We start from the raw sequence: 27,815 nt of genomic DNA on the forward strand, positions 1-27,815 counted from the left end.
GATTCATAACTGGTTTTTCAAGTGTTGTTAAGCCTCTGACTGATTTGACTAAGAAGGGTGCTGATGTTGCCAATTGGTCCTCTGCGGCTGTGGAGGCCTTTCGGGAGCTTAAGCGCCGCTTTTCTTCTGCCCCTGTGTTGCGCCAGCCTGATGTTTCACTCCCTTTTCAGGTCGAGGTTGATGCTTCCGAGATTGGAGCTGGGGCGGTTTTGTCGCAGAGAAGTTCCGATTGCTCAGTGATGAGACCATGTGCGTTCTTCTCTCGAAAATTTTCGCCCACCGAGCGAAATTACGATGTTGGTAATCGGGAGCTCTTGGCTATGAAGTGGGCATTTGAGGAGTGGCGTCATTGGCTTGAGGTTGCTAGACATCAGGTGGTGGTCTTGACTGATCACAAGAACCTGATTTACCTTGAGTCTGCCAGGCGTCTGAATCCTAGACAGGCGCGCTGGTCGTTGTTTTTCTCTCGGTTTAATTTTGTGGTCTCATACCTGCCAGGTTCAAAAAATGTGAAGGCAGATGCCCTTTCTAGGAGTTTTGAGCCTGACTCCCCTGGTGATTCTGAGCCTACGGGTATTCTTAAGGATGGGGTGATATTGTCTGCTGTCTCCCCAGACTTACGACGTGCTTTGCAGGAGTTTCAGGTGGATAGGCCTGATCGTTGCCCGCCTGGGAGACTGTTTGTTCCAGATGAGTGGACCAGTAGAGTTATTTCGGAGGTTCATTCTTCTGTGTTGGCAGGCCACCCTGGAATCTTCGGTACCAGAGATTTGGTGGCCAGGTCCTTCTGGTGGTCTTCCCTGTCTCGGGATGTGCGTACTTTTGTACAGTCTTGTGATGTTTGTGCTCGGGCCAAGCCTTGCTGTTCTCGGGCTAGTGGATTGTTGTTGTCCTTGCCTATTCCGAAGAGGCCTTGGACGCACATCTCTATGGACTTTATTTCGGATCTCCCGGTTTCTCAGAGAATGTCCGTCATTTGGGTGGTGTGTGACCGTTTTTCTAAAATGGTTCATTTGGTACCCTTGCCCAAATTGCCTTCTTCATCGGAGTTGGTTCCTTTATTTTTTCAGAATGTGGTTCGTTTACATGGTATCCCGGAAAACATCGTTTCTGACAGGGGATCCCAATTTGTGTCTAGATTCTGGCCGGCGTTCTGTGCCAGGATGGGCATTGATTTGTCTTTTTCGTCTGCATTCCATCCTCAGACGAATGGCCAGACGGAGCGAACTAATCAGACCTTGGAGACTTATTTGAGGTGTTTTGTGTCTGCTGATCAGGATGATTGGGTCGCCTTTTTGCCGTTGGCAGAGTTTGCCCTTAATAATCGGGCTAGTTCTGCCACTCTGGTTTCTCCTTTCTTTTGCAATTCGGGGTTTCACCCTCGTTTTTCATCTGGCCAGGTGGAATCTTCGGATTGTCCTGGAGTGGACACGATGGTGGATAGATTGCACCGGATCTGGAGTCATGTGGTGGACAATTTGAAGTTGTCCCAGGAGAAGACTCAGCAGTTTGCTAATCGTCGTCGTCGTGTGGGTTATCGTCTTCGGGTTGGGGACTTGGTTTGGCTATCTTCTCGTTTTGTCCCTATGAAGGTCTCTTCTCCTAAGTTTAAACCTCGGTTCATAGGTCCTTATAAGATTTTGGAGATTCTTAATCCTGTATCTTTTCGTTTGGACCTACCAGCATCTTTCACTATTCATAATGTCTTCCATCGGTCGTTGTTGCGGAGGTACGAGGTACCGGTTGTTCCTTCTGTTGAGCCTCCTGCTCCTGTGCTGGTGGAGGGTGAATTGGAGTATGTTGTGGAGAAGAATTTGGACTCTCGCGTTTCCAGACGGAGACTTCAATATTTGGTTAAATGGAAGGGATACGGTCAGGAAGATAATTCTTGGGTGACTGCCTCTGACGTTCATGCCTCTGATTTGGTCCGCGCCTTTCATAGGGCTCATCCAGATCGCCCTGGTGGTTCTCATGAGGGTTCGGTGCCCCCTCCTCAAGGGGGGGTACTGTTGTGAATTCTGTTTGTGGGCTCCCTCTGGTGGCTACTGGTGGTACGGGCTGACTTCTGTCTCCTATTTCCAGTGCACCTGTTCCCATCAGGAAATGGGAGTTTCCTATATAGTCTGGCTTCTCAGTCATTCTAGTGCCGGCTATCAATGTTACCAGAGTCCCTCTGTTGCTTGCTACCTGCTCCTAAGTCTGCGGATTCAGCTAAGTTGGATCATTTGTATTTTTGTATGTTTTTGTCCAGCGTTCATTTATGTGAATCTTGTTGCTGGAAGCTCTAGTGAACTGAAATGACCACTCCAGTGTCATGAGTTGACATCGGAGTTTAAAGTCATTTCAGGATGGTGTTTTGTAGGGTTTTGAGTTGACCGCGAAGTCCTCTTTTGTATTTTCTGCTATTTAGTTAGTGGGCCTCTCTTTGCTGAACCTGTATTCATACTACGTATGTGTTTTCCTCTCCACTAACCGTCATTATATGTTGGGGGCTACTATCATCCTTTTGGGGTTTCCCTGGAGGCAAGCCAGGTCTGTGTTTTCCTCTATTAGGGGTAGCTAGATCTCCGGCTGGTGCGAGACATCTAGGGATAAAACGCAGGTATGTTCCCTGGCTATTGTTAGTTGTGCATTAGGTTCGCATCGCGGTCAGCTTAGATTCCATCTTCCTAGAGCTAGTCCTGATTTTGACTATGTCCCTGCCATTGGGAATCATGACACTGTGCTATATACTCCGTGGGCTGTGCTATATACTCCGTGGGCTGTGCTATATACTCCGTGGGCTGTGCTATATACTACGTGGGCTGTGCTATATACTACGTGACTGTGCAATATACTACGTGGCCTGTTATATACTACATGGCCGGCCACGAACAATCAGCGACAGGCGCAGTCCAGAATCCTGTGCATTCAATGTATTATTCTAAAATCTTCATAAATAAACTACATACATATTCTAGAATACCTGATGCGTTAGAATCGGGCTACCATCTAGTAATAATAATAATAACATACAAAAAGAAAGAAGTAACAGTCCATTGTGTGAGCCGGGAAAAAAAAGCTGTGATCACATCATGAATGAGAAGAATTGGAGACTGGGAAGTATTTTAATGCACACATAAACTGTACAAATATTACTGATAGCTAACAGATAGTGAAATAAAATAAATGGATAGAACCATACTTTAAATATTTTTAAAAAGCGAGCAACAAAGTTTTCAGCAAATGTATGAGCCAACATATAGATACATCTTTAAAATATATCATTTTAAATGTCACTTTGTCATGTTTACTCTACTTATAAATATGAAGTTCTAATTGCACATTTTGATCCATCTGTGTGTGCCCAGCTGCCACAACAGGGCGATCTTATATAGGTGGGGCCCTATTTTGACCAGACTCACCCCATTTGGAACAAGTCTACAAAAACGAGCAGTAGTGGATAGTAACCACCATTATTCTGTTCCAGACAGATGGGAGGAGTGCATGGAGGAAATGGCATTTACCTGCAGAATACCACTATGACTGCCAATAAATTAATTTATTTCTGCTGACAGATTCAATTGTAGAAGACATCTTAGAATATGTGTAGGATAACTTACTTTTCTCTCTTTTAGGTATCAGATTAGCATAACATATAGTTCGGATCTTGCATTCTCCGACAGCCAAAAATGAATAGACACAAGATGTTAAAACTTTTTTTTCTGTAAGTGATTAACTCTACAGTGTACCGAGAAGATGAGAAAGCCAAAGCTAGCTGTGCAAAGATAGATGTCAGCCACCCCCATACAACAGGCTGCACACATAGGACAGGTTAATGCTAATATTTACTGCTATTCATGTAATCTCTGGTGAGTTATTGACGTTGCTAACTCAGCATCAAAATAATGGATTTCACACAGTGAGCTTTTTCTTTCTTTCACATACAAAGAAGAAATTTTGGCTTTACAGACAAATGAGTGGGCTGCTATAGGAAATGCGTGACTGCTCCAAATATTTATTACAATGCTGTAAATGTCTTAAGTTAGTCGGTGATGAGCAAGATTATATGTAGCTGAAAAAAGTACTATATTGTGTCTCAAGAAAGTTGAATGATGCCTACTTATATCTTACCACTAAATTACTACCTGGGCAGAAAACTTCTCACTAAGACTCTGCATATTTTAAAATCGATATTGGAGGGTCCCTGCCCTCATGTGGTTTCGCCTTCTTTTCTTTCTTTCTGAGGGTCCTCTGCCTCCTGATGTCCCAGTTGCTTGGGGAGGTGCTCTCCTGAAGATTGACATTTTGGGCCTGTGGCATCTCACAGGTGAGATAGGTACAAAATATAGTTTAAAGTATTCCCGTACCACTAAAAAATAGGTTAAAAACTTCAAAACATATTCCAAAACATTATATTGTGTATCTGTGATAGCACAGCCTACGCGTTTCAAGCCTTTTGGATTCCCTTAGAGAGCTGCAATGGATGATTTCCAGTAGACTTACAATGCATAGACTATTCAATGGTTTGGAATATATTTTTGAATATTTATCCTGTTTTTCAGTGGTGCTGGAAAAAGACAAACTATATCTTCTAAAGCATAGAATCTGCTTGTGGTACACGCTCCTTAGCTGGGAATCCGGCCCCCCTAGATAATGAGTAATAATAAACTGTATAATTAAAAATACCTCCATTTTTGAGAATGCAAAGGATTTTTAAAAAGTGGTAAATTCAAAAGTTGTTTGTTATAACAAGCATATTGCAACTTTAACTATTCAAGAACTTGATACAACCCCTTTAAAAAGATTACCCCCAATAAAAGCAAAAAAAAAGAAAGAAGAGCAATTCTTGAGATCTCTACTGAGCTCTTCTAACTAAAAAAATATTATTCCTAAAAAAATTTATTAACAGCCTATCAATTGTTTAGCCAATCAATGTATTTGGGGATTTCACTATTAAGAACCCTACAGCAAAGAAGAACAAAGGTGTAGTTGTATTGTAGATCAATGGTGTCTTCACTGCAGTCCTTAAAGGAGTTGCCTCAAGATCAAAAATGGTTGAAATTGAAAGATAGGGGATATCTTAAAGGAGTTGCCCGGCTTTCTGCTAAATGTCTACAGTCAGTCTATATGACTGCAGACTTCTGAATCCTTACATTGTGCTCACCGCACACTGTCAGAATTCTCAGATATTGCCGGCAAGAGAAGGTGGTCAAGTGACCACAAGTCTGTACTTTCCGACCTGATGTGCTCAACATTGCTGAATTCACTTGTACTGAGAAGAATGCAAATTGCATGCTTGCAATCACGTGACCGCCCACTCACGCCAGCAATCCCGGAGAATCCTGACATCATGCGGTGCGAACACTGTAAGGGTTCAAAAGTCTGCAGTCATGTAGAGTGAACACAGACATTTATCAGAAAACAGGACAACCCTTTTAATTTGTGTTAAAAAAAAACCATTTTGAGTGGATCTGTCACAACAGAGCTGTATACATGACTACATTATAGCTCTCTAAGACCTGATGAGACTGGTGTACTCGCTATGAACGTCAGTGTCATTTTGGCTTTAATCCTCAAGTTAAAATGGACTTTTTAAAATTCAACCTTTAATAAAAATCAGAGAAACATTCACAAAGGATTACATGTACATTGGGACACCAGCCTTGGATCTAAAAATCTATTCAATAAATATATTCAGTTTGTATTATGAAATTTGATGACCGACCCGCATTAACACGGCCTATCTCTACAAACGTGGCTGTGTCTGATATGGCGGCTCACATGGATATCACTGTGTCGGGAGTGCCACAAGCTTCTTAGTCTGCAGATTAGTGGGCTTCAAAGGATAACAGACCATACATTGATGGCCTAAGCATTGGCCCAGGCTGCATTTCCAGCCCTATAAATCATTTTGTTTTTTTACCATTTCACTGACAAGAAGAAAGTTTCCTGGTGAGTCGTGAGAATTCCACGCTCAGTCACTTTTTACAGGAAAACTCAGCAAAATTGAATCTGATGCTGGGGGAAAAGTAAAGCCATTGGAAAAACACATCACTCACCCCTTCATCCAAACAGTCAAAACTTCTTCTAATATATATATTTTGAGGCCATGAATTAAAAAAGGTAACTCCTACAAAGCTTCTATTTTATTTAAAGAGATGAGTAGAGTAAATAATTTAATTTGCATAACTCTCAAGAACAATAAATCGTCATGTAAAAGTATATCTAAACTAAGAACCTTCTTTGTGGCCTACAAGAAAGTATATGAGACTTTTTAGTGCACATTGAAGACTCTGATTTGATTTTTGCACAAAAATCAAATCAAAGTATAGGAAATGAAATCTGAACTTAGGCTGTTGTGAAAAATGTGCAGTTTTGAAATACAAGGAATGTAGCTTTCTACTTGTCAAGTTTTGGCTTCATCATACCAACATGTTCCATAATATTCTAGCAATCTGATTTATGCTGCTGACATTTAGGAGAGAATGAGAAATCTCGGTATCCTCATTCACAGACTTCTGAAATATAAAATTCTATATACATTTCTAAATTCTCACACCCAACTTGTTAGATGTTGCTTCATATTGGTATCAATTTAATAATGCATTCCTAAAACCAGCATATAAACTGGTTAAAAAAGGGTTAAAGTCAACCTAATACACCAAATTCAAGCAAGAACAATAATGCTAAAGCAGAAATCATAATACCGCAACCATGTAATTGGGAATACCACCAAGACAATTGTCTTGACTGGCCCAATCCTATGGACACTCCATGTATGCAATGAAAAACAACAGAAAAAACTGGAGTAGTAGTCCAAAAAATATAACAATTTATTAATACAAAAATACATAAGTAAAAAAAAAAATGACTAAAATGTCAATACCCAAGTAGAAACTAGATGACAAAAGGGGGAATAGTAAGAACAGAAACACAGCTCATCAATGAAAAGTAAAGTGGATATGGGAAATACAGACCAGCAGGTACATTACTATAATGTTAAAACGAATGCCTGTAATAAAGTGCAAATGCATCTAGCAGTCCTGAAAAAGTTCCCCCATAATGTTATTAGCGGATATATAGTATGATTTAATCAGTGTCAATTTAACAGACAACAATATCCCAGAGTATATAGTAGATAATACACTACCCCTATTAACATACATGCGCTGCCAAGAAGCATAACATAGCCAAAACTAGGTTCTTACCCATAACAGTAACCACTCAAATGAGCCGATATAGCCCTTATGCGCGTTTCGCATGGGCTTTGTCGGGGGCTGTCAAATTCAAGCAGTCTGACAACAGCTTTAGAACATGTACGGCCTCCTTTATATCCTTTGGCATCACCATCCCGTTCCATTCATTACAATAATTTACTACAGAAGATAATACTACTAATCCACACACTTAGACCCCTTCACACATCCGTTTTTATGTCCGTATGCAGTTAGTTTTTTTAAGGGCCCCAAATACGGACACACACGCACACTCATTGTATTCAAAGGTGGGGCGCACATGTCAGGATTTTCACACTTCTGTGTCATCCACGTGTTATCAGTGTGACAAGTACCGAAGCCTAGGAAGAAGCGGTACAGTTTGTGCTATACCAAGGTGCCAGCTGCTGGAGGCAACTTTCATCATTGTAGCTTGGTCTCCCTGAGATCAGAGCGACCGGACGACAATGATGGGAGTTGTATTCATCAGCACTTGCTGTGTCCCTTCTGTGTAAAATAGAGAATTACATTTAAAATAATAGCTTGGGCTCCAACGCAGTTTTCATAACCAGCACAGGGAAAGCCCACAGCTGTGGGTTGATGTTAACAAGAGAAAAGAGATACTATCCTATAAGGTTTCCAGGCTATTAATAACAACTCACAGCCGTTAGCTTAGCGTTTACTGGTGAATATAGAGGGGGATCCCTGAAAGAAAATGACGCAGAGTCCCCCTATAAATTTAGACCAGCAAAAGCTAAGCTAAACAGACAGCTCTAGTTTGATAATAATAGCCTGGGAAGGGGCAAGATATATTGCCCCCCCCCCCCCCCGGGGTTACCAACATCAGCCCTCAGTCACCTCAGAAATAGCGCATCCATAAGATGTGCCAAATCTGGCTCTTAGTCTTGCTCTTTCCATTTGCCCTATGGCAGTGACAAGTGAGGTAATATTTGTGGGGTTGATGTCACCTTTGTATTGTCAGCTGACATCAACTCCAGTGGTTAATAATGGAGAGGCATCAATAAGACGACCCCAAACAGGATGAATGACTAGGTTGTCCCATCTTAGTACTTTTTTTAGTTCTTGAATATTTTGCTTAATAAAATGAGACAGGGCACTCATGAATATTCCAATTTTGTACATTGAAACCCTTAATTTTTTTAAACTTCCTTTTATCCTTTCCTTGCTTCCTGCTAGCCAATTTTTAGAAACTACGCATCCAGTCACTCAAACTGCTCAATGGAGCTACGTGACCTGTGAAACATCATAGAATGGCTCAGAGATTACTTGTATAGAGGAGCATAGGGGTATATTGCAGAGAGCTGCTGTAGCATGTGTGCTCTCGAGATCCCAGCCATCCTCAATGCCTAGTGGTGGGCATATCTACAGTATAGACCACATATGTAAGAGTCCTGGCTAGAATTTAATCTTGATCTGATATCTCATATTTTGCCACAATTTCAAGGAAGTAGACCATACACAATGAAGGATTTTCCAAATTACGATGCTAGTTATTCATAAACTTGCCTACCTGAGAATATCTCCATTTCTGACACTTGACATACTTGGGTTGAGGAAGGTTGGGCAGTATGGCGTCCAGTTGCTTCAGAATCAGGGGCTGCACGACTTCTTTCTCTTGCTCTAGGTGGTCTTTTCCAAATGGCACACTAGTGTGGATAACAAGGGATGGCCCAATTTCTGAAAACTCTGTTGAAAAAAAAAAATCAGCTTATTAAATAGTCTTTTTTATTGCTAATGCTTTTGTTCACACCGTAAATACATAGATGTCAGGAGTTGCACAAAAAACGGTAAGCAGAGAGTTAAGCTGTTCGTGGACTGAAAAACTATTCTTGAATGTAGCTGGACTTGGACAGCGTGAAGAGTGATATTAAGTGCATGAAGAGTGTCCAACAAGAAAGAGCATGTCAGAGAACGTTGGCTGCTGCTCGCGGATCTGTACTGGGATCGTATATTTGTTACAGAAGACTAATAAATTGTGGAGGTAGAATTTCACTTTTGGACCCACTTAATATGAGCCAGAAGTGATCTCAGAAAACTTAAGTCTATAGGTCCTTTGTGCTTAAAATAAAAGTAAAGGATGAAAGAACCAGACAACTTTTAAATATATTAACTCATAAAAGTGTGTATGTGGGGTTTAAGTTATGGAGTTTCAATCTGGAGGACCAGGCTTTTCAATGTATTATACGGAGAGTCTATTGATAATAATGCTGGTAGAGAGAGCAGTTTAATGTCCAAGTTCCGCTTTTGGGGTACAGCAGGGAAAATGAACACTTGTCGGCTTTTTATGCAAGTGGTTTTCAGTTGCAGCTGATACATTGCTGAGGTTTATATACATTAATAAAATACTCTTACTGATCAGAATATTTCTCTAGGTAGAAAGTTATGTATCTAGTGGAGATGATCAAATTTTTTTAAATTCTAATTTGACAGAAGTTTCCAAAAGTTAGGTTTGCACAAATAAATTTGCTGCAAATTGCAGATGTTCCAATTGACCTGATGAGATAGAACACTTTGAGGTCTTCCTGGACTGTATCTCACCCATTTCAAGCTCTTTAACTCAAACACAGCTTTTATAATGTCAAAAGGACTTTACTATAGAAATGGATGGTAACCCGGTAGCTTTTCATGTTTTTTTTTTTTAAATAAAATGGTTAAAAAATTAAATTATCCCTCAATCATTTGAGATGAGGTAGACCATTTTGTGCAGAATACTGACGCAAACCTATGGTGTCACTATTAGAGGTATTATCATCCTGTTGTAACCTAGATGAGTGATGCGCCATATAGTACATAACGCTACCGGCATCCTCTCCACTAATATGCTTTATGGACGTGAAGGAGACCAGATCTGTGCTTAGTAGAACTACCGCCCGGACAGCTCGCGTCAGTGGGGTGGCGGTGCTTCTGCTGACGTCATTCTTATCAGTTTTCTTCCATTGTCACTTTTTCTTTTGCCATACATTTTGTAGAACACTATATTTAAATTTTAACAATCTTTTCAACCTCAATTATTCAACCATTGTCAAAAAGGACGTAACAAGAAATACTAAGTAGGTAGGTATATGTCCAAAAGCAAAATGTCATAGAAAGCTACAGAATAGTTGTGGTGTGTACAGTTGTCAAATTGCACTAATAAAACAAGTATGCAAAAACAGACATGTAGAGTGAAAGGTCTACACTATTGTTTTTTTTTTTTTATATAATTTCAACAAACTTCAACCCCATTCCCCAAAATGACGTATCAAGAAATGCTAGGTAGGTACATGTCTTTTTTCATCATTCTGCAGATTTATCTATTTTTATGCAAGATGCAGCCAGGCCCAATAAATGTGTACTGGAAAATGGGAAAACAATTCCAAATGCGGTGAAATTGCAATAAAAGTGAAATTCCACATTGTTTTTTTTTACCATGTTCGCTAAATGCTAAAATTGACCTGCCATTATGATTCTCCAGGTCATTACAAGTTCTCAGACACCAAACATGTCTAGGTTTTTTTTTATTTAAGTGGTAAAAAAAAAAATCTAAAATTTGTTAAGAAAAAAAAAATGGCACCATTTTCCCAGACCCGTAGCATCTCCACTTTTCGTGAACTGGAGCTGGGTGAGGGCTTATTTTTTGTGAGCCGAGTTGACGTTTTTATAATTTTGATACACTGATAAAAATCACCCGTTTTGTCACCTGTTACTGCATTTTATTGCAATGTAGTGGTAACCAAAAACATAATTTTGGCGTTTTGATTGTTTAGCGATCGGGTTAATTATTTTTTATATTTATAGATCTGGAGATTCTGAATGCGGCGATACCAAATATGTGTATATTTGATTTTGTTATTGTTTTATTTTGAATGGGGCAATGGGGGGGGGGGTGATTTGAACTTTTATATATGGTATTTTTTTTATTTTTTAATATTTTTAAAAATATTTTTTTTACCTTTTGCATGCTGCGCTAGTCTCTATGGGAGACTAGAAGCTACAGTACTTTGTTCACCTCTGCTACACACAGGCGATGAACAGATCACCAGTGTATAGTAGAAATGCTCACGTGCTATGAGCGACGACCACGCGGCGGTACTTATAGCAATCTGGCAATGACAAAGATGGTTGTCATGCCGACCCATCGGTGACCCGAGATCATGTGACGGGGTCACCGATGGGCAGAGCCGGTGATGCGCTTCCTGTAAGCACGAGTTAAATGCCGCTGTCAGAGATTGACAGTGGCATTTAACTAGTTAACAGCCGCGCGTGGATCGCGATTCCACCTGCAGCTGTTGCAGGCATATGTCAGCTGTATAGATCAGCTGTCATGTGCCCGGAAAGGTGTGGGCTCAGCGCCGGAGCACACACTAGACAGGGGGAGTCTGACATCGGCGTACTATTACAGAACATGTCGGAAAGGGGTTAACAGGTTGTAAGCCAGATACTGACCATGAAACTTAATGTGACTGACGCCCTATGCAAGCATTTTTAACACTAGGCAACTACCTCTGCATGAATGTTTGTATTTTGGGGAATTTTCTTTGTAATTTGAAAAGAAAATACAATTATTCCCCCTTCACAAAAATGATTGCACAAAATTGCACAAGAAAAGTAAAAGCGCATCACTAGTGACAATCAAAGCAAAAGCGCATTACTTGTGACAAGCAAAGCAAAAGCGCATTACTTGTGACAAGCAAAGCACACTCTCTGACATGGATTTCTGATTTTTGTTTTGCTGTAAAAAATTTTGTTTTGCCCTGTCTTATTCTGCTTTTTAATGCATTAAGAATGCAAAAAATAGAATGTATTTGCCATGGCTGCTGGCATGTCTCTCTCACCTTATCAACTGAATCTCTATATCATTTGCATACTACCACTCTTATCTTCTTCAGTGCTACAGCTGTACAACACATTATTATTTTCTGGAGTACTTGTCCAATGTTTTAGGGCTTTCTCTTCCCATCTCTATTGCTGTACTGTGCACTCTAACAAACTCTCATTTTCATAAAATTACCCCAAAAATGGCTGCTGCATTCCCTGCCTTGGCTTTTATAGAGACAATAATAGTCCCTTATGATTGGCTGTGCTATACTATTTGAATTGATAGTTGCAAGGCATTATGGAAAGCCCGTGCTTTCACAACTGAGGTCACGTCAGCCTTTTGCGATTGATGCAGTCTTCTGCAGTGGGCAAAAAGCATTTGCTGGGACCTCCGAATTTCATAAAATTCTACTCAAATTCAACTTTTTTCATATCGAACATCTATAGTAACTAGTTCAAAACAATACTGTGTCCAGTCATGACATGAATCTTTGCCTCTTTCCTCCCTTTACAAAATACTTGGATCAAGAAGCCAAGCAGTTCATATTACAAGACCGAAAGAGATCAGTGCAGACTTGTACAGTATTTTTGTTGGGACCAATATACATGTATGGAGTAGCTTTGGCTGGAGCAGTTGGAACCAGAACAACTTTAGGTTAAGCCTTGGGGATAGAAATAGAATAAGTTACGTTAAAAAATTAATTGAAACCATACACGCGAACACAAATTTCTTTGAGCATATAAGATCTTCATTCTATAATTTCAGATGTTTAATGTCTGGGTCATATTCATTTTTATGTTTGTCTATTAATTACAGGTGTCCTGTTTCCAGGTTTGCTTGGTTATTATATTACATAACTAACCTCAGATCAAACCTCACAATAGAGCCAAGATATATGCTAACGTTTATGTTGTGATATGTTCGCAAAATCGGCATTTATTAAGTACTTTAGAGTAAAGTGCTGATTTCATGCCCTGATTGCTTCTGGGAAGCTCATTTATGGTCTATTGCTTTCACAGGGAATATATCTCCAGTACATTTTTTACTCAAACTATTAATTATTAAGTACCAAAGTAATTGCCAGGCCCCAGACTGCTAGTCACCCATCAACAACCCGCAATTGCATCAAGACTGGACCAAAGGGGTGCGAGAGGGTGCCCTCTCTATGAACGATTTAGGTGATAAGGTCCACATTGACTACTAGATCTAAGGTGTTACATGACCATGTCTGCATTAATGGCCATTGTAGCAGGAGCTGGCTGTGTATTATGACAAATCAGTGAATGTTCAGCAGCTGTCCACAATATCGTAAATGAATGCTGTTAGGAATGTTCGTTTCACGATAATCGGACAGTGGAAACAGACTGTCAATCACACGAAAAACGAGTAAACCGCTTGTTCGTCAAGTGAAATTATATTGAGGCTTCCTTAAAAATCATTGTTCTCTGTAGCACATTGTCCTTTGTAAATGAGACGTGATGCCAAACAGTGGCAGTCTATGTGCACAGAATGATCTATGTGCATAGGAAATGCAGTCTGCTTGTTTAAAGAGAATTTGTCGCAAGGATTTTACTATCTCATCTGAGTGCAGCATAATGTAGGAAAAGAGACCCTGAATGCAACGATGTATCACTTAGCAATACAATCAGAGATCTTAGATGTAGCATGTAGCAGAGGTGCGAAAGCTGCCCCTGCCCACACTAGGCTCTTTGTGCACATTTAAATACCAAAATTTCCTAAACACATGAAGTTAAATGGCACTTCATACTATAACTACTAAACATACTCTAGCTATGGGTAATCCACCAGAATAAAGAAGAGCTCCATTAAGTTAAATATCAGGCTTTATTGAAAAAGAATATCTAAAAAACAAATCATTGAAAGTCACAGAGTGCCTCATATAGGGGACACCACTAAATCCTCACTAATAAATGACAACCGCTAACCATAATAGGATTTTGATAATCATGAACTGTGAAGGGACAAATTAAGAAAGATTCTCCATTTTGTGCTTTTCGACTCCATTTTCCTGTTGCTTAAAGATAAATTCTGTTATTTAATTAGGTAAAAGGTTATAGCTGCCATGAAATAACGTTATCTTGTTGTTCACAAGCCTGGTATTCAACTAGGCTATGGTTTATAATTGGTATAAAGACCTTGAGTCTTCTGACTCGAGCCAGGGAAGGGACTCGGAGGTGTATCGCTAGATAAGACTTTGAGGCACCTGTTAGTATGTGTTTTTCTATGCCAAGAAGATATGACCATATATGTAGTTTCCGGTTTTTCTGTATATTCATGGGTTAAGTTTTTCCTGCATTCTTATAGGTTAAGAACTGTGAGCGTGTTCTTATGCTGATTGGTTGAAGTATAATTTCTATGATTATGAAAAGCGATACACAATAAAACGGGGGCCAGAGATCTGCTCGATCCCCCATACAGAGGCACACGTCTCCGTCTGGTCATTTTCAGTTGCCGGCAACGCCCTGTAGATTAATTTGGAAATCACTGAGTCAACCGTGAAGGATCAGTTTAGATCCTCCCTCAACAGAACTAGGGTATTACATAGGTAAAGTCAAATGACTCCGTATTTAATGAATCACATCAGATATGTACCATTTTTAATCCTGTAGTAGTGAATAAAGTTAATATAATGTCCAATAGTAAATACTAACAGGAAGAAATATAATTCCATTCATGTGGAATAACACCTAAAGTCCTATTAAAGGAATTTCCAAGGGCAAAATAAGATGTATACCATCGAGAACAATAAATTCACATACAGGTGCTTCTCACAAAACTAGAATATTATCAAAAAGTTAATTTATTTCAGTTCTACAATACAAAAAGTGAAACTCATTATATAGAGTCATTACAAACAGAGTGATCTATTTCAAGTGTTTATTTCTGTTAATGTTGATGATTATGGCTTACAGCCAATGAAAACCCAAGTCATTATCTCAGTAAATTAGAATAATTAACAAAAAAAAATTGCCAAGGCTTCCTAAGAGTTTACAAAGGTCCCTTAGTCGGTTTCAGTAGGTTCCAATCATGGGGAAGACTGCTGACTTGACACATGTCCAGAAGGCAGTCATTGAAAAACTCCACAAAGAGGGTAAGCCACAAGAGGCTAAAGAAGCTGGCTGTTCACAGAGTGCTGTATCCAAGCATATTAATGGAAAGTTGAGTGGAAGGAAAATGTATGGTAGAAAAAGGCGCACAAGCAACCGGGATAATGGCAGCCTTAAAAGGATTGCTAAGAAAAGGCCGTTCAAAAATTTGATGGTGTTTCACCAGGAGTGGACTGCTGCTGGAGTCATTGCTTCAAGAGCCACCATACACAGACATATCCAGGACAAGCGCTACAAGTGTCACATTCCTTGTGTCAAGCCACTCATGACAAATAGACAACCCCAGAAGCATCTTATCTGGGCCAGGTAGAAATAGAACTGGACTGTTGCTCAGTGGTCCAAGGTGTTTTCAGATGAAAGTAAAATTTGAATTTCATTTGGAAATCAAAGTCCCACAGTCTGAAGGAAAAGTTGAGAGGCCACAATCCAAGCTGCTTGAGGTCTAGTGTGAAGTTTCCACAATCAGTAATGGTTTGGGGAGCCATGTCATCTGCTGGTGTAGGGCCACTGTGTTTTATCAAGACCAAAGTCAGCACACTCATTTACCAGGAAATTTTAGATCACGTCATGCTTCCCTCTGCTGACAAGCTTTTTGGAGATGGAAATTTCATTCTCCAGCAGGACTTGGCACCTGTCCACACTACCAAAAGTACTAATACCTGGTTTAGAAACAGCAGTATCACTGTTCTTGATTGGCCAGCAAACTCGCCTGACCTTAACCCCATAGAGAATCCATGGGGTATTCTCAAGAAGAAGATGAGAGACATCGGACCCAACAATGCAGATGAGCTGAAGGCTGCTATCAAAGCAACCTGGGCTTCCATAACACTTCAGCAGTGCCACAGGCTGATCGCCTCCATGTCATGCCGCATTGATGCAGTTATTGGTCCAAAAGGAGCCCGACCAAGCATTGAGTGCATTTATTGAACATACATTTCAGTATACCAACATTTCAGATTTTAAAATAATTTTTCAAGCTGGTGTTATAAAGTATTCTAATTTACTGAGCTAATTATTTTTGGGTTTTCATTGGCTGTAAGGTATAATAATCAACATTAACAGAAATAAACACTTGAAATAGATCACTCTGTTTGTAATGACTCTATATAATATAAGAGTTTCACTGTTTGTATTGAAGAACTTAAATATATTAACTATTAGATGATATTCTAATTTTGTGAGAAGCAGTTGTATGTATTCATATACTAATCACCAACCTGAATACTAGGCAGAATACAAATGCATAACATTATACAACTGTGAAAATAAATTAACTTAGGTGGAAATAAGGGTAAATACATATACACAAATTATATTGCCGATGTCAAAGAGAAAAAGTGGTCTGTATGTAGGAAATAACCCAAGGAGTTCTACCTGTAGCAGAGAAGCGTGTGAAAAATTGGTGATGGTCAGGAGAATCTAGCATGGCGTCTCCACACCCGATGCGTGTTTAGCCTTTGGCTTCTTCTGGGGGTGGAATGAATATCTTGCAAGAATTGGACCAGATCTTGTTCACTAAACATGGGCCTGGCTACTGCAAACAGGCCACTACACACAAACCCACCAAGAAAGCATTCCAATGGCGGATCTGCGTCTGTGGGACACAAGACCATCCAGGTATATCAGTCTGTGGAATTTATCCGAGTGCCAGGAAGGGTATCCCTCACTCTTGTCAGGAGACCATCCTGCCACTGCTAGTGGGAACCTTCCAAAACCTTGATGGTATGGAGTGTTGTGAATTCTGCTTTTGGGTTCCCTCCGGTGGTGGTAGGTGGTAATGCAGTTGTCCCTGGGTTTCAGTCCTGGTCAGGTGTTTCTGCTGATTGCAGTTCTGACTGGGGTATTTAGGTGTGCAGGATTCATTAGTCCTTGCCAGTTGTCAATTGTTGTTGGGAGGTGTTGGACCTCTGCCTGGTTCCTCCTGCCTTTCTGCCAAATCAACAAAGATAAGTGTCTGGTTTTTTTTTCTGTGGCACACATGCTGTGTGCTTCATGATTCAGTGCTATTCTTTTGTGTTTTCTTGTCCAGCTTAGATTGTGTCAGTATTTTCTCAGTCTTGTTGGATTCTCTGGGGTTGCAGATATTCATTCCACGTCTTTAGTTAGATTGTGGAATTTTTTGTATTATCTGCTGTGGATATTTTTTGAAGGGTTTTAATACTGACCGCCTAGTATTCTGTCCTATCCTTTCCTATTTAGCTAGAGTGGCCTCTTTTGCTAAATCTTGTTTTCTGCCTGCGTGTGTCTTTTCTTCTCCTACTCACAGTCAATATTCGTGGGGGCTGCCTATCCTTTGGGGTTCTGCTCTGAGGCAAGGTAGTATTCCTATTTCCATCTATAGGGGTATTTAGTCCTCCGGCTGTGTCGAGGTGTCTAGGGTTTGTTAGGCACACCCCATGGCTACTTCTAGTTGCGGTGTTAGTTCAGGATCTGCGGTCAGTATAGTTTCCACCTACTCCAGAGAAAGTTTCATGCGGCTCCAAGGTCACCGGATCATAACAGTACAACTGGCCAGACCGAGCGAACTAATCAGACCTTGGAGACCTATTTGAGATGCTTTGTGTCTGCTAATCAGGATGATTGGGTGGCCTTTTTGCCATTGGCAGAGTTTGCCCTTAATAATCGGGCTAGTTCAGCTACTTTGGTTTCGCCTTTCTTTTGTAATTTTGGTTTTCATCCTCGTTTTTCTTCTGGGCAGGTTGAGCCTTCTGACTGTCCTGGTGTGGATTCTGTGGTTGACAGGTTGCAGAAGATTTGGGCTCATGTGGTGGACAATTTGGTGTTGTCTCAGGAGGAGGCTCAACGTTTTGCTAACCGTCGTCGGTGTGTTGGTTCCCGGCTTCGGGTTGGGGATCTGGTTTGGTTGTCTTCCCGTCATGTTCCTATGAAGGTTTCTTCCCCTAAGTTTAAGCCTCGGTTTATTGGTCCTTATAGGATTTCTGGGATTATTAATCCGGTGTCTTTTCGATTGGCGCTTCCGGCCTCTTTTGCTATCCATAATGTCTTCCATAGATCTTTATTGCGGAAATATGTGGTGCGCGTTGTTCCCTCTGTTGATCCTCCGGCCCCTGTGTTGGTTGATGGGGAGTTGGAGTATGTGGTTGAGAAGATTTTGGATTCTCATTTTTCGAGGCGGAGGCTTCAGTACCTTGTCAAATGGAAGGGTTATGGCCAGGAGGATAATTCTTGGGTTTTTGCTTCTAATGTCCATGCTGCTGATTTGGTCCGTGCCTTTCATCTGGCTCGTCCTGATCGGCTTGGGGACACTGGTGAGGGTTCGGTGACCCCTCCTCAAGGGGGGGTACTGTTGTGAATTCTGCTTTTGGGTTCCCTCCGGTGGTGGTAGGTGGTAATGCAGTTGTCCCTGGGTTTCAGTCCTGGTCAGGTGTTTCTGCTGATTGCAGTTCTGACTGGGGTATTTAGATGTGCAGGATTCATTAGTCCTTGCCAGTTGTCAATTGTTGTTGGGAGGTGTTGGACCTCTGCCTGGTTCCTCCTGCCTTTCTGCCAAATCAGCAAAGATAAGTGTCTGTTTTTTTTTTCTGTGGCACACATGCTGTGTGCTTCATGATTCAGTGCTATTCTTTTGTGTTTTCTTGTCCAGCTTAGATTGTGTCAGTATTTTCTCAGTCTTGTTGGATTCTCTGGGGTTGCAGATATTCATTCCACGTCTTTAGTTAGATTGTGGAATTTTTTGTATTATCTGCTGTGGATATTTTTTGAAGGGTTTTAATACTGACCGCCTAGTATTCTGTCCTATCCTTTCCTATTTAGCTAGAGTGGCCTCTTTTGCTAAATCTTGTTTTCTGCCTGCGTGTGTCTTTTCTTCTCCTACTCACAGTCAATATTCGTGGGGGCTGCCTATCCTTTGGGGTTCTGCTCTGAGGCAAGGTAGTATTCCTATTTCCATCTATAGGGGTATTTAGTCCTCCGGCTGTGTCGAGGTGTCTAGGGTTTGTTGGGCACACCCCACGGCTACTTCTAGTTGCGGTGTTAGTTCAGGATCTGCGGTCAGTATAGTTTCCACCTACTCCAGAGAAAGTTTCATGCGGCTCCAAGGTCACCGGATCATAACAGTACAACTGGCCAGACCGAGCGAACTAATCAGACCTTGGAGACCTATTTGAGATGCTTTGTGTCTGCTAATCAGGATGATTGGGTGGCCTTTTTGTCATTGGCAGAGTTTGCCCTTAATAATCGGGCTAGTTCAGCTACTTTGGTTTCGCCTTTCTTTTGTAATTTTGGTTTTCATCCTCGTTTTTCTTCTGGGCAGGTTGAGCCTTCTGACTGTCCTGGTGTGGATTCTGTGGTTGACAGGTTGCAGAAGATTTGGGCTCATGTGGTGGACAATTTGGTGTTGTCTCAGGAGGAGGCTCAACGTTTTGCTAACCGTCGTCGGTGTGTTGGTTCCCGGCTTCGGGTTGGGGATCTGGTTTGGTTGTCTTCCCGTCATGTTCCTATGAAGGTTTCTTCCCCTAAGTTTAAGCCTCGGTTTATTGGTCCTTATAGGATTTCTGGGATTATTAATCCGGTGTCTTTTCGATTGGCGCTTCCGGCCTCTTTTGCTATCCATAATGTCTTCCATAGATCTTTATTGCGGAAATATGTGGTGCGCGTTGTTCCCTCTGTTGATCCTCCGGCCCCTGTGTTGGTTGATGGGGAGTTGGAGTATGTGGTTGAGAAGATTTTGGATTCTCGTTTTTCGAGGCGGAGGCTTCAGTACCTTGTCAAATGGAAGGGTTATGGCCAGGAGGATAATTCTTGGGTTTTTGCTTCTAATGTCCATGCTGCTGATTTGGTCCGTGCCTTTCATCTGGCTCGTCCTGATCGGCTTGGGGACATTGGTGAGGGTTCGGTGACCCCTCCTCAAGGGGGGGGTACTGTTGTGAATTCTGCTTTTGGGTTCCCTCCGGTGGTGGTAGGTGGTAATGCAGTTGTCCCTGGGTTTCAGTCCTGGTCAGGTGTTTCTGCTGATTGCAGTTCTGACTGGGGTATTTAGGTGTGCAGGATTCATTAGTCCTTGCCAGTTGTCAATTGTTGTTGGGAGGTGTTGGACCTCTGCCTGGTTCCTCCTGCCTTTCTGCCAAATCAGCAAAGATAAGTGTCTGGTTTTTTTTTCTGTGGCACACATGCTGTGTGCTTCATGATTCAGTGCTATTCTTTTGTGTTTTCTTGTCCAGCTTAGATTGTGTCAGTATTTTCTCAGTCTTGTTGGATTCTCTGGGGTTGCAGATATTCATTCCACGTCTTTAGTTAGATTGTGGAATTTTTTGTATTATCTGCTGTGGATATTTTTTGAAGGGTTTTAATACTGACCGTCTAGTATTCTGTCCTATCCTTTCCTATTTAGCTAGAGTGGCCTCTTTTGCTAAATCTTGTTTTCTGCCTGCGTGTTTCTTTTCTTCTCCTACTCACAGTCAATATTTATGGGGGCTGCCTATCCTTTGGGGTTCTGCTCTGAGGCAAGGTAGTATTCCTATTTCCATCTATAGGGGTATTTAGTCCTCTGGCTGTGTCGAGGTGTCTAGGGTTTGTTAGGCACACCCCACGGCTACTTCTAGTTGCGGTGTTAGTTCAGGATCTGCGGTCAGTATAGTTTCCACCTACTCCAGAGAAAGTTTCATGCGGCTCCAAGGTCACCGGATCATAACAGTGGAGGTGGTCATTGAGTTGGTGGGCCTAGCAGAGGTAGGCCAGGATGTCCTGGTAGCCTGTAAATTAGCAGTGGTCCATAATGGAGCAGTACACATCAGAGCTGTAAATGTGGGACAGACAGAAGTCTGCTTAACCCCAGGAGTGGAGCAAGCTCGTGCTTACCTACATCAAAGCGAAGTGCTGAGTGGGAAAGAAGTGACACTGGCCACGGTAGATGAAGCTGTCTGGACCCTGGCAATCACGGCCTGACCCCAGAACGGAATGTGTGCGCCATCTTGGCCCAAATGTCGGTGAATGTGAAGGCTCTCAATCTGGATTGTATACAAGCAGTTGAAGCAAAGCAATGCTGTGGGAAAATCAGGCCATGTCTGCCTGCCACGCTGACTACTTTGGCTGCACAGATGCCATCACCCATGGTATACTGACGAGGGACACTAGTCTGATCAGAGTAAGGTATTGACAGATACCTCCCAAGCGGTACCAGGAGGTTAACTTGTCGACACAGGTGTTGGGATATGGGAGTGGTGTGTTGTAGTCACAGTCCATGGGCAGCCCCAGTGGTGCTTGTCAAGATGACGGACGGAACCATTCATTTTTGTGTGGACTACTGGTGATTGAATGCGTGTACCATGTGAGACTCATACACCCTGCCCCACATCGAAAAGGCATTGACAGCATAAAGGAAGGCTAAATACTTCTCCACTCTGAATCTAGCTAGCGGGTACTGGCAGGTACCGATGGCAGAAAACAACAAGGTAAAAACAGCGTTCATGGGATTGTTTGAACTTAACAGAATGCCTTTCAGACTATACAATGCATAGGTTATGTTCCAGCAGCTGACAGAAGTGACTGGATGACCTGAACTTTGAAGCCACTCTGATTACTTGAACAATATCATTGTGTACTCCACTACCTTTCAGGAACATATGGGCAATTACAGGCCCATGGCCTGAAGTTTAAGCCAAAGAAGTGTTATCCTTTCAAGAAGGAGATCAAGTACCTGGGCCATAAGGAGTCCTGCCTTCTCAAGACAAAGTAGCTGCAATACAGCAATGGCCAGCACCCAGAACCCTGCGGGAGTAGAAAGCCTTCCTTGGATTGGCCAGGTACCATCGACAGTTCATCAAAGGCTATGCAAAAATAGCAGGCCCACTGAATGAGTTGCTAAGGGAGACAGCTGGGATGCCCAAGAAACAAAGTATATCTTGGGAAAAGAAGCAGGAGGAGGCCTTTCAGACCCTGAAAAGTCCTGACATCGGCCCCCAACCAGACTTTTGCAGGTTTCGATAGGCTATTTCTATTATACCCTGATGGCAGTCTCTATAGACTCAAGACAGTACTTTAGCAGATAGGCTTTCTTGGCCCGCTACCACTCTGCTACAGAGTACACGAACACTGATGGCCTGTCAAGGGTAACCTTTGAAAATATGGAAAGAGACCATAATGAGCACTGGGAAAAAAATTCCGAACTTATGCAAATTCACACCCACAGCAGTAGTGGCACAGTCAATTGGGGAAACCCGCTATATACCCAAGTCATTTGGAGAACTAACGAAGAATGGGGTCGAGTACAAGATGAAGTTTGTGGACAGTGCCCAGTGTGTTACCTCACCAAAAGCACAGAACAGAGGGCACCCATACAGACCATATGGACCAAGGAACTGCTTGCAGTGTTAATGATAGACTAACTGCTCATGGGACAATCAACTAGAGGCCCAAATTACTGCCTGGTCATGACTGACCACTTCTCCATGTTTGCAGTGGTCACCCCAACTAGGGTCTAGACAGTTGAGTCTGTTGCGCAAGTAGTCTGTCAAGATTTCATCTGGGTCTATGGGTGTCTGAAGTGGATCCACTTTGATCAGGGAGTGTGTTTTCAGGGTAAAGAGATGGAGGAACTGTACGGCTTTAACTAGACTCTGCTTCAAATGTTGAGAACAGTAGAGGAAGACAAGAAAGCACATTGGCCTGACTATGTACCCGAATTGGTCTGGACCTATAACAATTGGTTTCACACCACCACGGGTTTTACCCCCGTACATGCTTCTGTTTGGTAGAGCCAGCCGAGAAATCGTCAAACTAAATCTGGAAGAGCCAGAGGATCTATTCAAACGATCTATCACCTCATGGGTGAAAGAACATCGGAAGCGATTCCAGACCATCCGCTGGCTAGCAGGCCAGTGGTTATAGGAGAAGACCTATAACAGCCTACCTCCCATTCAGGAAGTTCTGCTACAGCCCAGGGACCAGGTGCTGGTGTGGGAAAGACATCCCAATGGCAAGCTGAATTAACGTTGGGATGTACAACCATACAAAGTGATCACGAGAGTGTACCTCAACGGCCCATTGTAGGAAGTACAGCTTGAAAATGAGGAATCTGATCTGAGAATTCTACAAAGGAATATGTAAAGGTCATGCCAGTCTGAAGATCCCACATCTGTCCCAAGAGCGGCTCCTCCTTCTTTAGGGCCGACTTTCCCTGACAGTGACTCTAGTGAAGACTGGTGGACCGTTCCTGAGAATGTGGAAGGGCCTCAGTCCATGGATGCCGATGTTCTCAACACAGAGCCATAAACAGTTACATAGAGTCTTTATCCTTCTCCCTGGACCATACAGCAAGGCCGAGGATGGCCGCCTTTAAGTGGTGAGGCATGTAGGGGAAAGCACTGAATTACACTGTGATTTTGAGATGTGATGCTCCCCTCTGATTTGCGTGCACTTGGACTAGTCCTTTACCCTCCTTCTGCTTGCTGTGTGTTGGGTTGAGCAAGAAGAAGGAAGTGTCTGTTCAGGAAATGTAGAGACAGACTCATGCTTGAGTAAGAGATACAGATCAATAAGTATGTCCTGACACTAAGAGACTGGTATATGAACTAACGGTTTCAAAAGAGAAGATAGTGCCTGGTTACTGCAGGATCAATCACCAGGGCCAGGTCAGAAGGAAAGAGTCGCATTACACAGCCAAGAAGGTTCTCCCTGAGCACCTGTAACCTGAGAAAGAAGACAACGCTGTGGTACCTGTAATCCTTCAGCATTGAAATTGGGAACGAGACTTGCTCTCACCCGGATGAAAAAAGAAGAAAGATTTGTTAACCTGAAGGAAGAGCTTAACACAACAAACTCTGCTCCACTACATCGAGACCAAGCAGAAGCTATCAGACTTTCTACTAAGCGCTACAAAACTGTGAGTATGACACCGGTGTTCAAATGTGTTAGGGTGTAGAGCAAGATTCTATAGCTAGAGCATTGTAGCAGCGCGGCCTGATTATCGGAAGTCAGGTATGAAATCAGAAGAGAGTACTTTGTAGAAATTGTTTATACTGTATTGAACTTTGCATTGCCATAGCTGGAGCACAGCTTGTGTGACACGCTCCAGCGATCTTTCCTTGCATCTATTATTGTCTTATCATTACAAGAACCATTAAGGTACCTTCACACTAAACGACTTTGCAACGATAACAGTAGCGATCCGTGACGTTGCAGCGTCCTGGATAGCGATATCGTTGTGTTTGACACGCAGCAGTGATCTGGATCCTGCTGTGATATCACTGGTCATTGCTGAAAGTCCAGAACTTTATTTGGTCGTCAGATCGGCGTGTATCGTCGTGTTTGACAGCAAAAGCAACGATGCCAGCAATGTTTTACAATGTGAACCAGGGTAAATATCGGGTTACTAAGCGCAGGGCCGCGCTTAGTAACCCGATATTTACCCTGGTTACCATTGTAAATGTAAAAAAAACCAGTACATACTCACCTTCTGATGTCCGTCAGGTCCCTGGCCGTCTGCCTCCCACACTGACTGTGAGCGCCGGCCGGCCGTAAAGCACAGCACAGCGGTGACGTCACCGCTGTGCTCTACTTTTACTTTACGGCCGGCCGGAGCTCACAGTCAGTGCGGGAAGCAGACGGCCAGGGACCTGACGGACATCAGAAGGTGAGTATGTACTGTTTTTTTTTACATTTACAATGGCAACCAGGGTAAACATCGGGTTACTAAGCGCGGCTCTGCGCTTAGTAACCCGATGTTTACCCTGGTTACCCGGGGACTTCGGCATCGTTGGTCGCTGGAGAGCTGTCTGTGTGACAGCTCTCCAGCGACCACACAGCGACGCTGCAGCGATCGGCATCGTTGTCGATATCGCTGCAGCGTCGCTTAATGTGACGGTACCTTTAGTCTTATTTCCCAGCATATAATCCTCTTTCAATAAAGCTGGTGTTTTGTTTCTGCCTCCTCGTCAACTGTACCATATTTGATTCCTGCCCGGCGGTGTCGTTTAGTCACTGCTACAAAGGGGCCATATGAATGCCTCCATGCCTGCCTGGTGAGATCTATGAAGCCCTGCCTGTGCTTAGTCTTCTTAGGGAATAGTCTTTTACAATACAGTGGAAATCTATTGTGTGCATTGAAGAAATTGCAGGTTTAAGTCCCCTTGAGGAATAATGAAAAATCTAAAAAATATCAATATACCGTATATAAAAGTTTAAAACACTCCCTTTTCCCAAAACATGAATAGGGAAATAAAAAAAAAATAATAAATTAACATGCTTGGAATTGCTGTGTGTGTAATTTACCAAACTAATTATAATATAAAACTATCTATCCCATATAGTGATCACAAAAACAGAAAAAAATCAAAACCCCATAATTGGTGTTTTTCAGTTGCCACAAACCAACCCCAACATAAAAAAGTGATTAAAATGTCATAGCAAAAACCCATCAATGAAAAACAGAAAAATATGGGTTTCAGAAATTATGACACAAACTAATTGTGTTTTTTTGGTTATTTTATTTATTTTTCTTACAGATTTCTAAATTTGGTACTGCTGGAATCGTACTGACCTGCACAATCATATTGCCAGGTTAAAGGTAACTAAAGGAATATCAGCAGGAAAAGCAATTTGAAAGAGGGTGTCCACATATTCAAAGGTTACTTTTACCGCACAGTGAATTACATAAAAAGAAAACCCGAAAAACCATTGCGAAATTATGTTGTTGTTTTTTTCAAAATTTTACATTTTTGGCACTGTGTACCCCTAATGAGGAAGGCACAAAGGCATGGTCAACTGCTTTTTTGGACACTGCCAAAGGAGAGTTCAGATATAGCAAAAAGTGACTCCATTTGCGTAATTAAAATCACCGTCGGTGAATATGTCTGAATTCCGTGATGTGAACTTGGCCTAAGAGGTAAGAGTATGGGACCAAGCTGAATAGAGGCTCCAAAACTATAAAGAAGAGTAGTTTATACATTAGGTGATCCAATGGTCCCACATATGTAGATTATATGACCATGGACACAATCATCACTCCTGTACCTGCCCACCACAACGTGGACACAAATGGGTTCTGTCTAAAACTGTGTTTAATAAAAGATGCTTTGTGTAGTCAGAAGACATGAGGTAAATGATATAACTCAATTTAGTCATCTGGATTATTTTGGCCAAGCATGGAGAAGTTGGCTACATTGAAGGTTATTGGCTAATCCCTTAAAAAGATGAAATTTAAGGAGGAAATAAAATAATTGTAGCCATAACTGCAAGAGAAAAACACAGCTGTGAAAAGGGCTCTCCTTTCTGTTAGTTCATCAACAACTGAGTTCCAATTTCCATTCAGACGCTGAACTTGTTGTTTTCATGGAAGATTTACATAAAAAGTACCCTTAATATCCATGGCAGAAGCATAAAATAGCTTTTAGCAAAACATTGCTGACTTTTAGCAGTTCCTTTTGGTTAAGACGGCAGACAGGAAAGTAACAGGTTTTGGTTGTTCCATTAATTTGGTCGTTTTCCTTATTTTCGTTGGATTTTTATTTAAATTACTATGTAAGAAAATTGCATCAAAAGCCTATTTATCTCATAGGCCCATCCCCGTTTCAGGAAAGAAGTCAGTAACTTTCCAGTTCCTGAATAAAAATACATTCACATTCAGTATTCACTTATTGTGATAATGATCTTAAAGGGAATGATCACTGAAACTTTAAAAGGGGTGTCTGGGTTTTGGTTGTTTTAGTCATGGAATTTAAGACGCACAGGACACGACATGCATTGGATGTACTGATATGAATGCACTGAATACAGCATTAAAAGACTGTTTATGGCCTTATCTCTAACAAACATAGGTCACCAAGGTCCGCATGGGCCCATCATAGTGAGACAATACCATGGGATCCCAAGGAATAAAATTAGGATTGGCATACAATCTTCCATTGCAACCTAGTAAAGGCCAATTTACTAAAGGCCCATAAGGCTAGGGTCACACCATCGTATTTTCTCTCATCTGAGAGTCAGGCAGATTATGCTAATCACACTCTGTGATAATAGTGGGATCCGATTTTCTCAGATAAGAAGTAAAAAAAAAAAAAATGTCTCCATCTTTTCCATTCTGTGAAAATCTGACCGCACTCAGATGTCATCCAAGTCCGTTCCGATTTTTCCCGTAGACTTGCATGGACAAGTGGGATCCGAATATCAAATGAAAATTGTGCATGCAGTAATTTTTACCTTGGACAGACTTGGTCCGAAGAAAAATTGGGTATGTGCACGGCCCCAAAGCATAACATTGGTCCAAGTGCGATCCGATCACAATCAGACCGAAAATACGATCTACAGTGTAGATTCTACACAAACCCTAATGATCGCTGATAGTCTACACAGGGAGGTTCTGCCAATGCCAATTATTTTTTAGGTGGCATAAAAGCTGTGAGCAGCTAATGAGTGTTTGCTCCTCCATAAATGCTGCCTATGTAAACCATAATGATACGGTAATTAGCATTTGTATGGGCCAGTGCAAAAGAGCCTTTATTTGAAATATCCATTGATTTTTCTATTTCATTGTGCCTAACTGGGCATTTTATACCCCTGATTGATAAGTCATTAAATGTGAACCTACCAGCAGAGTGATGACACTTACAGGCAGTTGGGGTACAATAGAATTAGGCTTGTTGCACAACTTTATTATGTCAGTTAAAGGGGTTTTCAGGTTTGTACAGCTGGTTTTCAAATACACCATTAAGGTATTAT

General features: G+C 41.7%; 1 protein-coding gene across 1 annotated transcript in view; it reads right to left on the reverse strand.

Moving 5' to 3' along the window:
- Window positions 1-27,815, reverse strand: part of RNLS (renalase, FAD dependent amine oxidase) — a 215,480-nt gene that overhangs the window by 27,444 nt on the left and 160,221 nt on the right. Inside the window, exon 6 of the mRNA XM_077258905.1 lies at window positions 8,728-8,903. Coding sequence (XP_077115020.1) covers window positions 8,728-8,903 — 176 coding nt within the window. The remainder of the gene's footprint in view (window positions 1-8,727; window positions 8,904-27,815) is intronic.

The sequence above is a fragment of the Ranitomeya variabilis genome, chromosome 4 (genome assembly GCF_051348905.1).
Source record: "Ranitomeya variabilis isolate aRanVar5 chromosome 4, aRanVar5.hap1, whole genome shotgun sequence".
Taxonomy (NCBI): Eukaryota; Metazoa; Chordata; class Amphibia; order Anura; family Dendrobatidae; genus Ranitomeya; species Ranitomeya variabilis.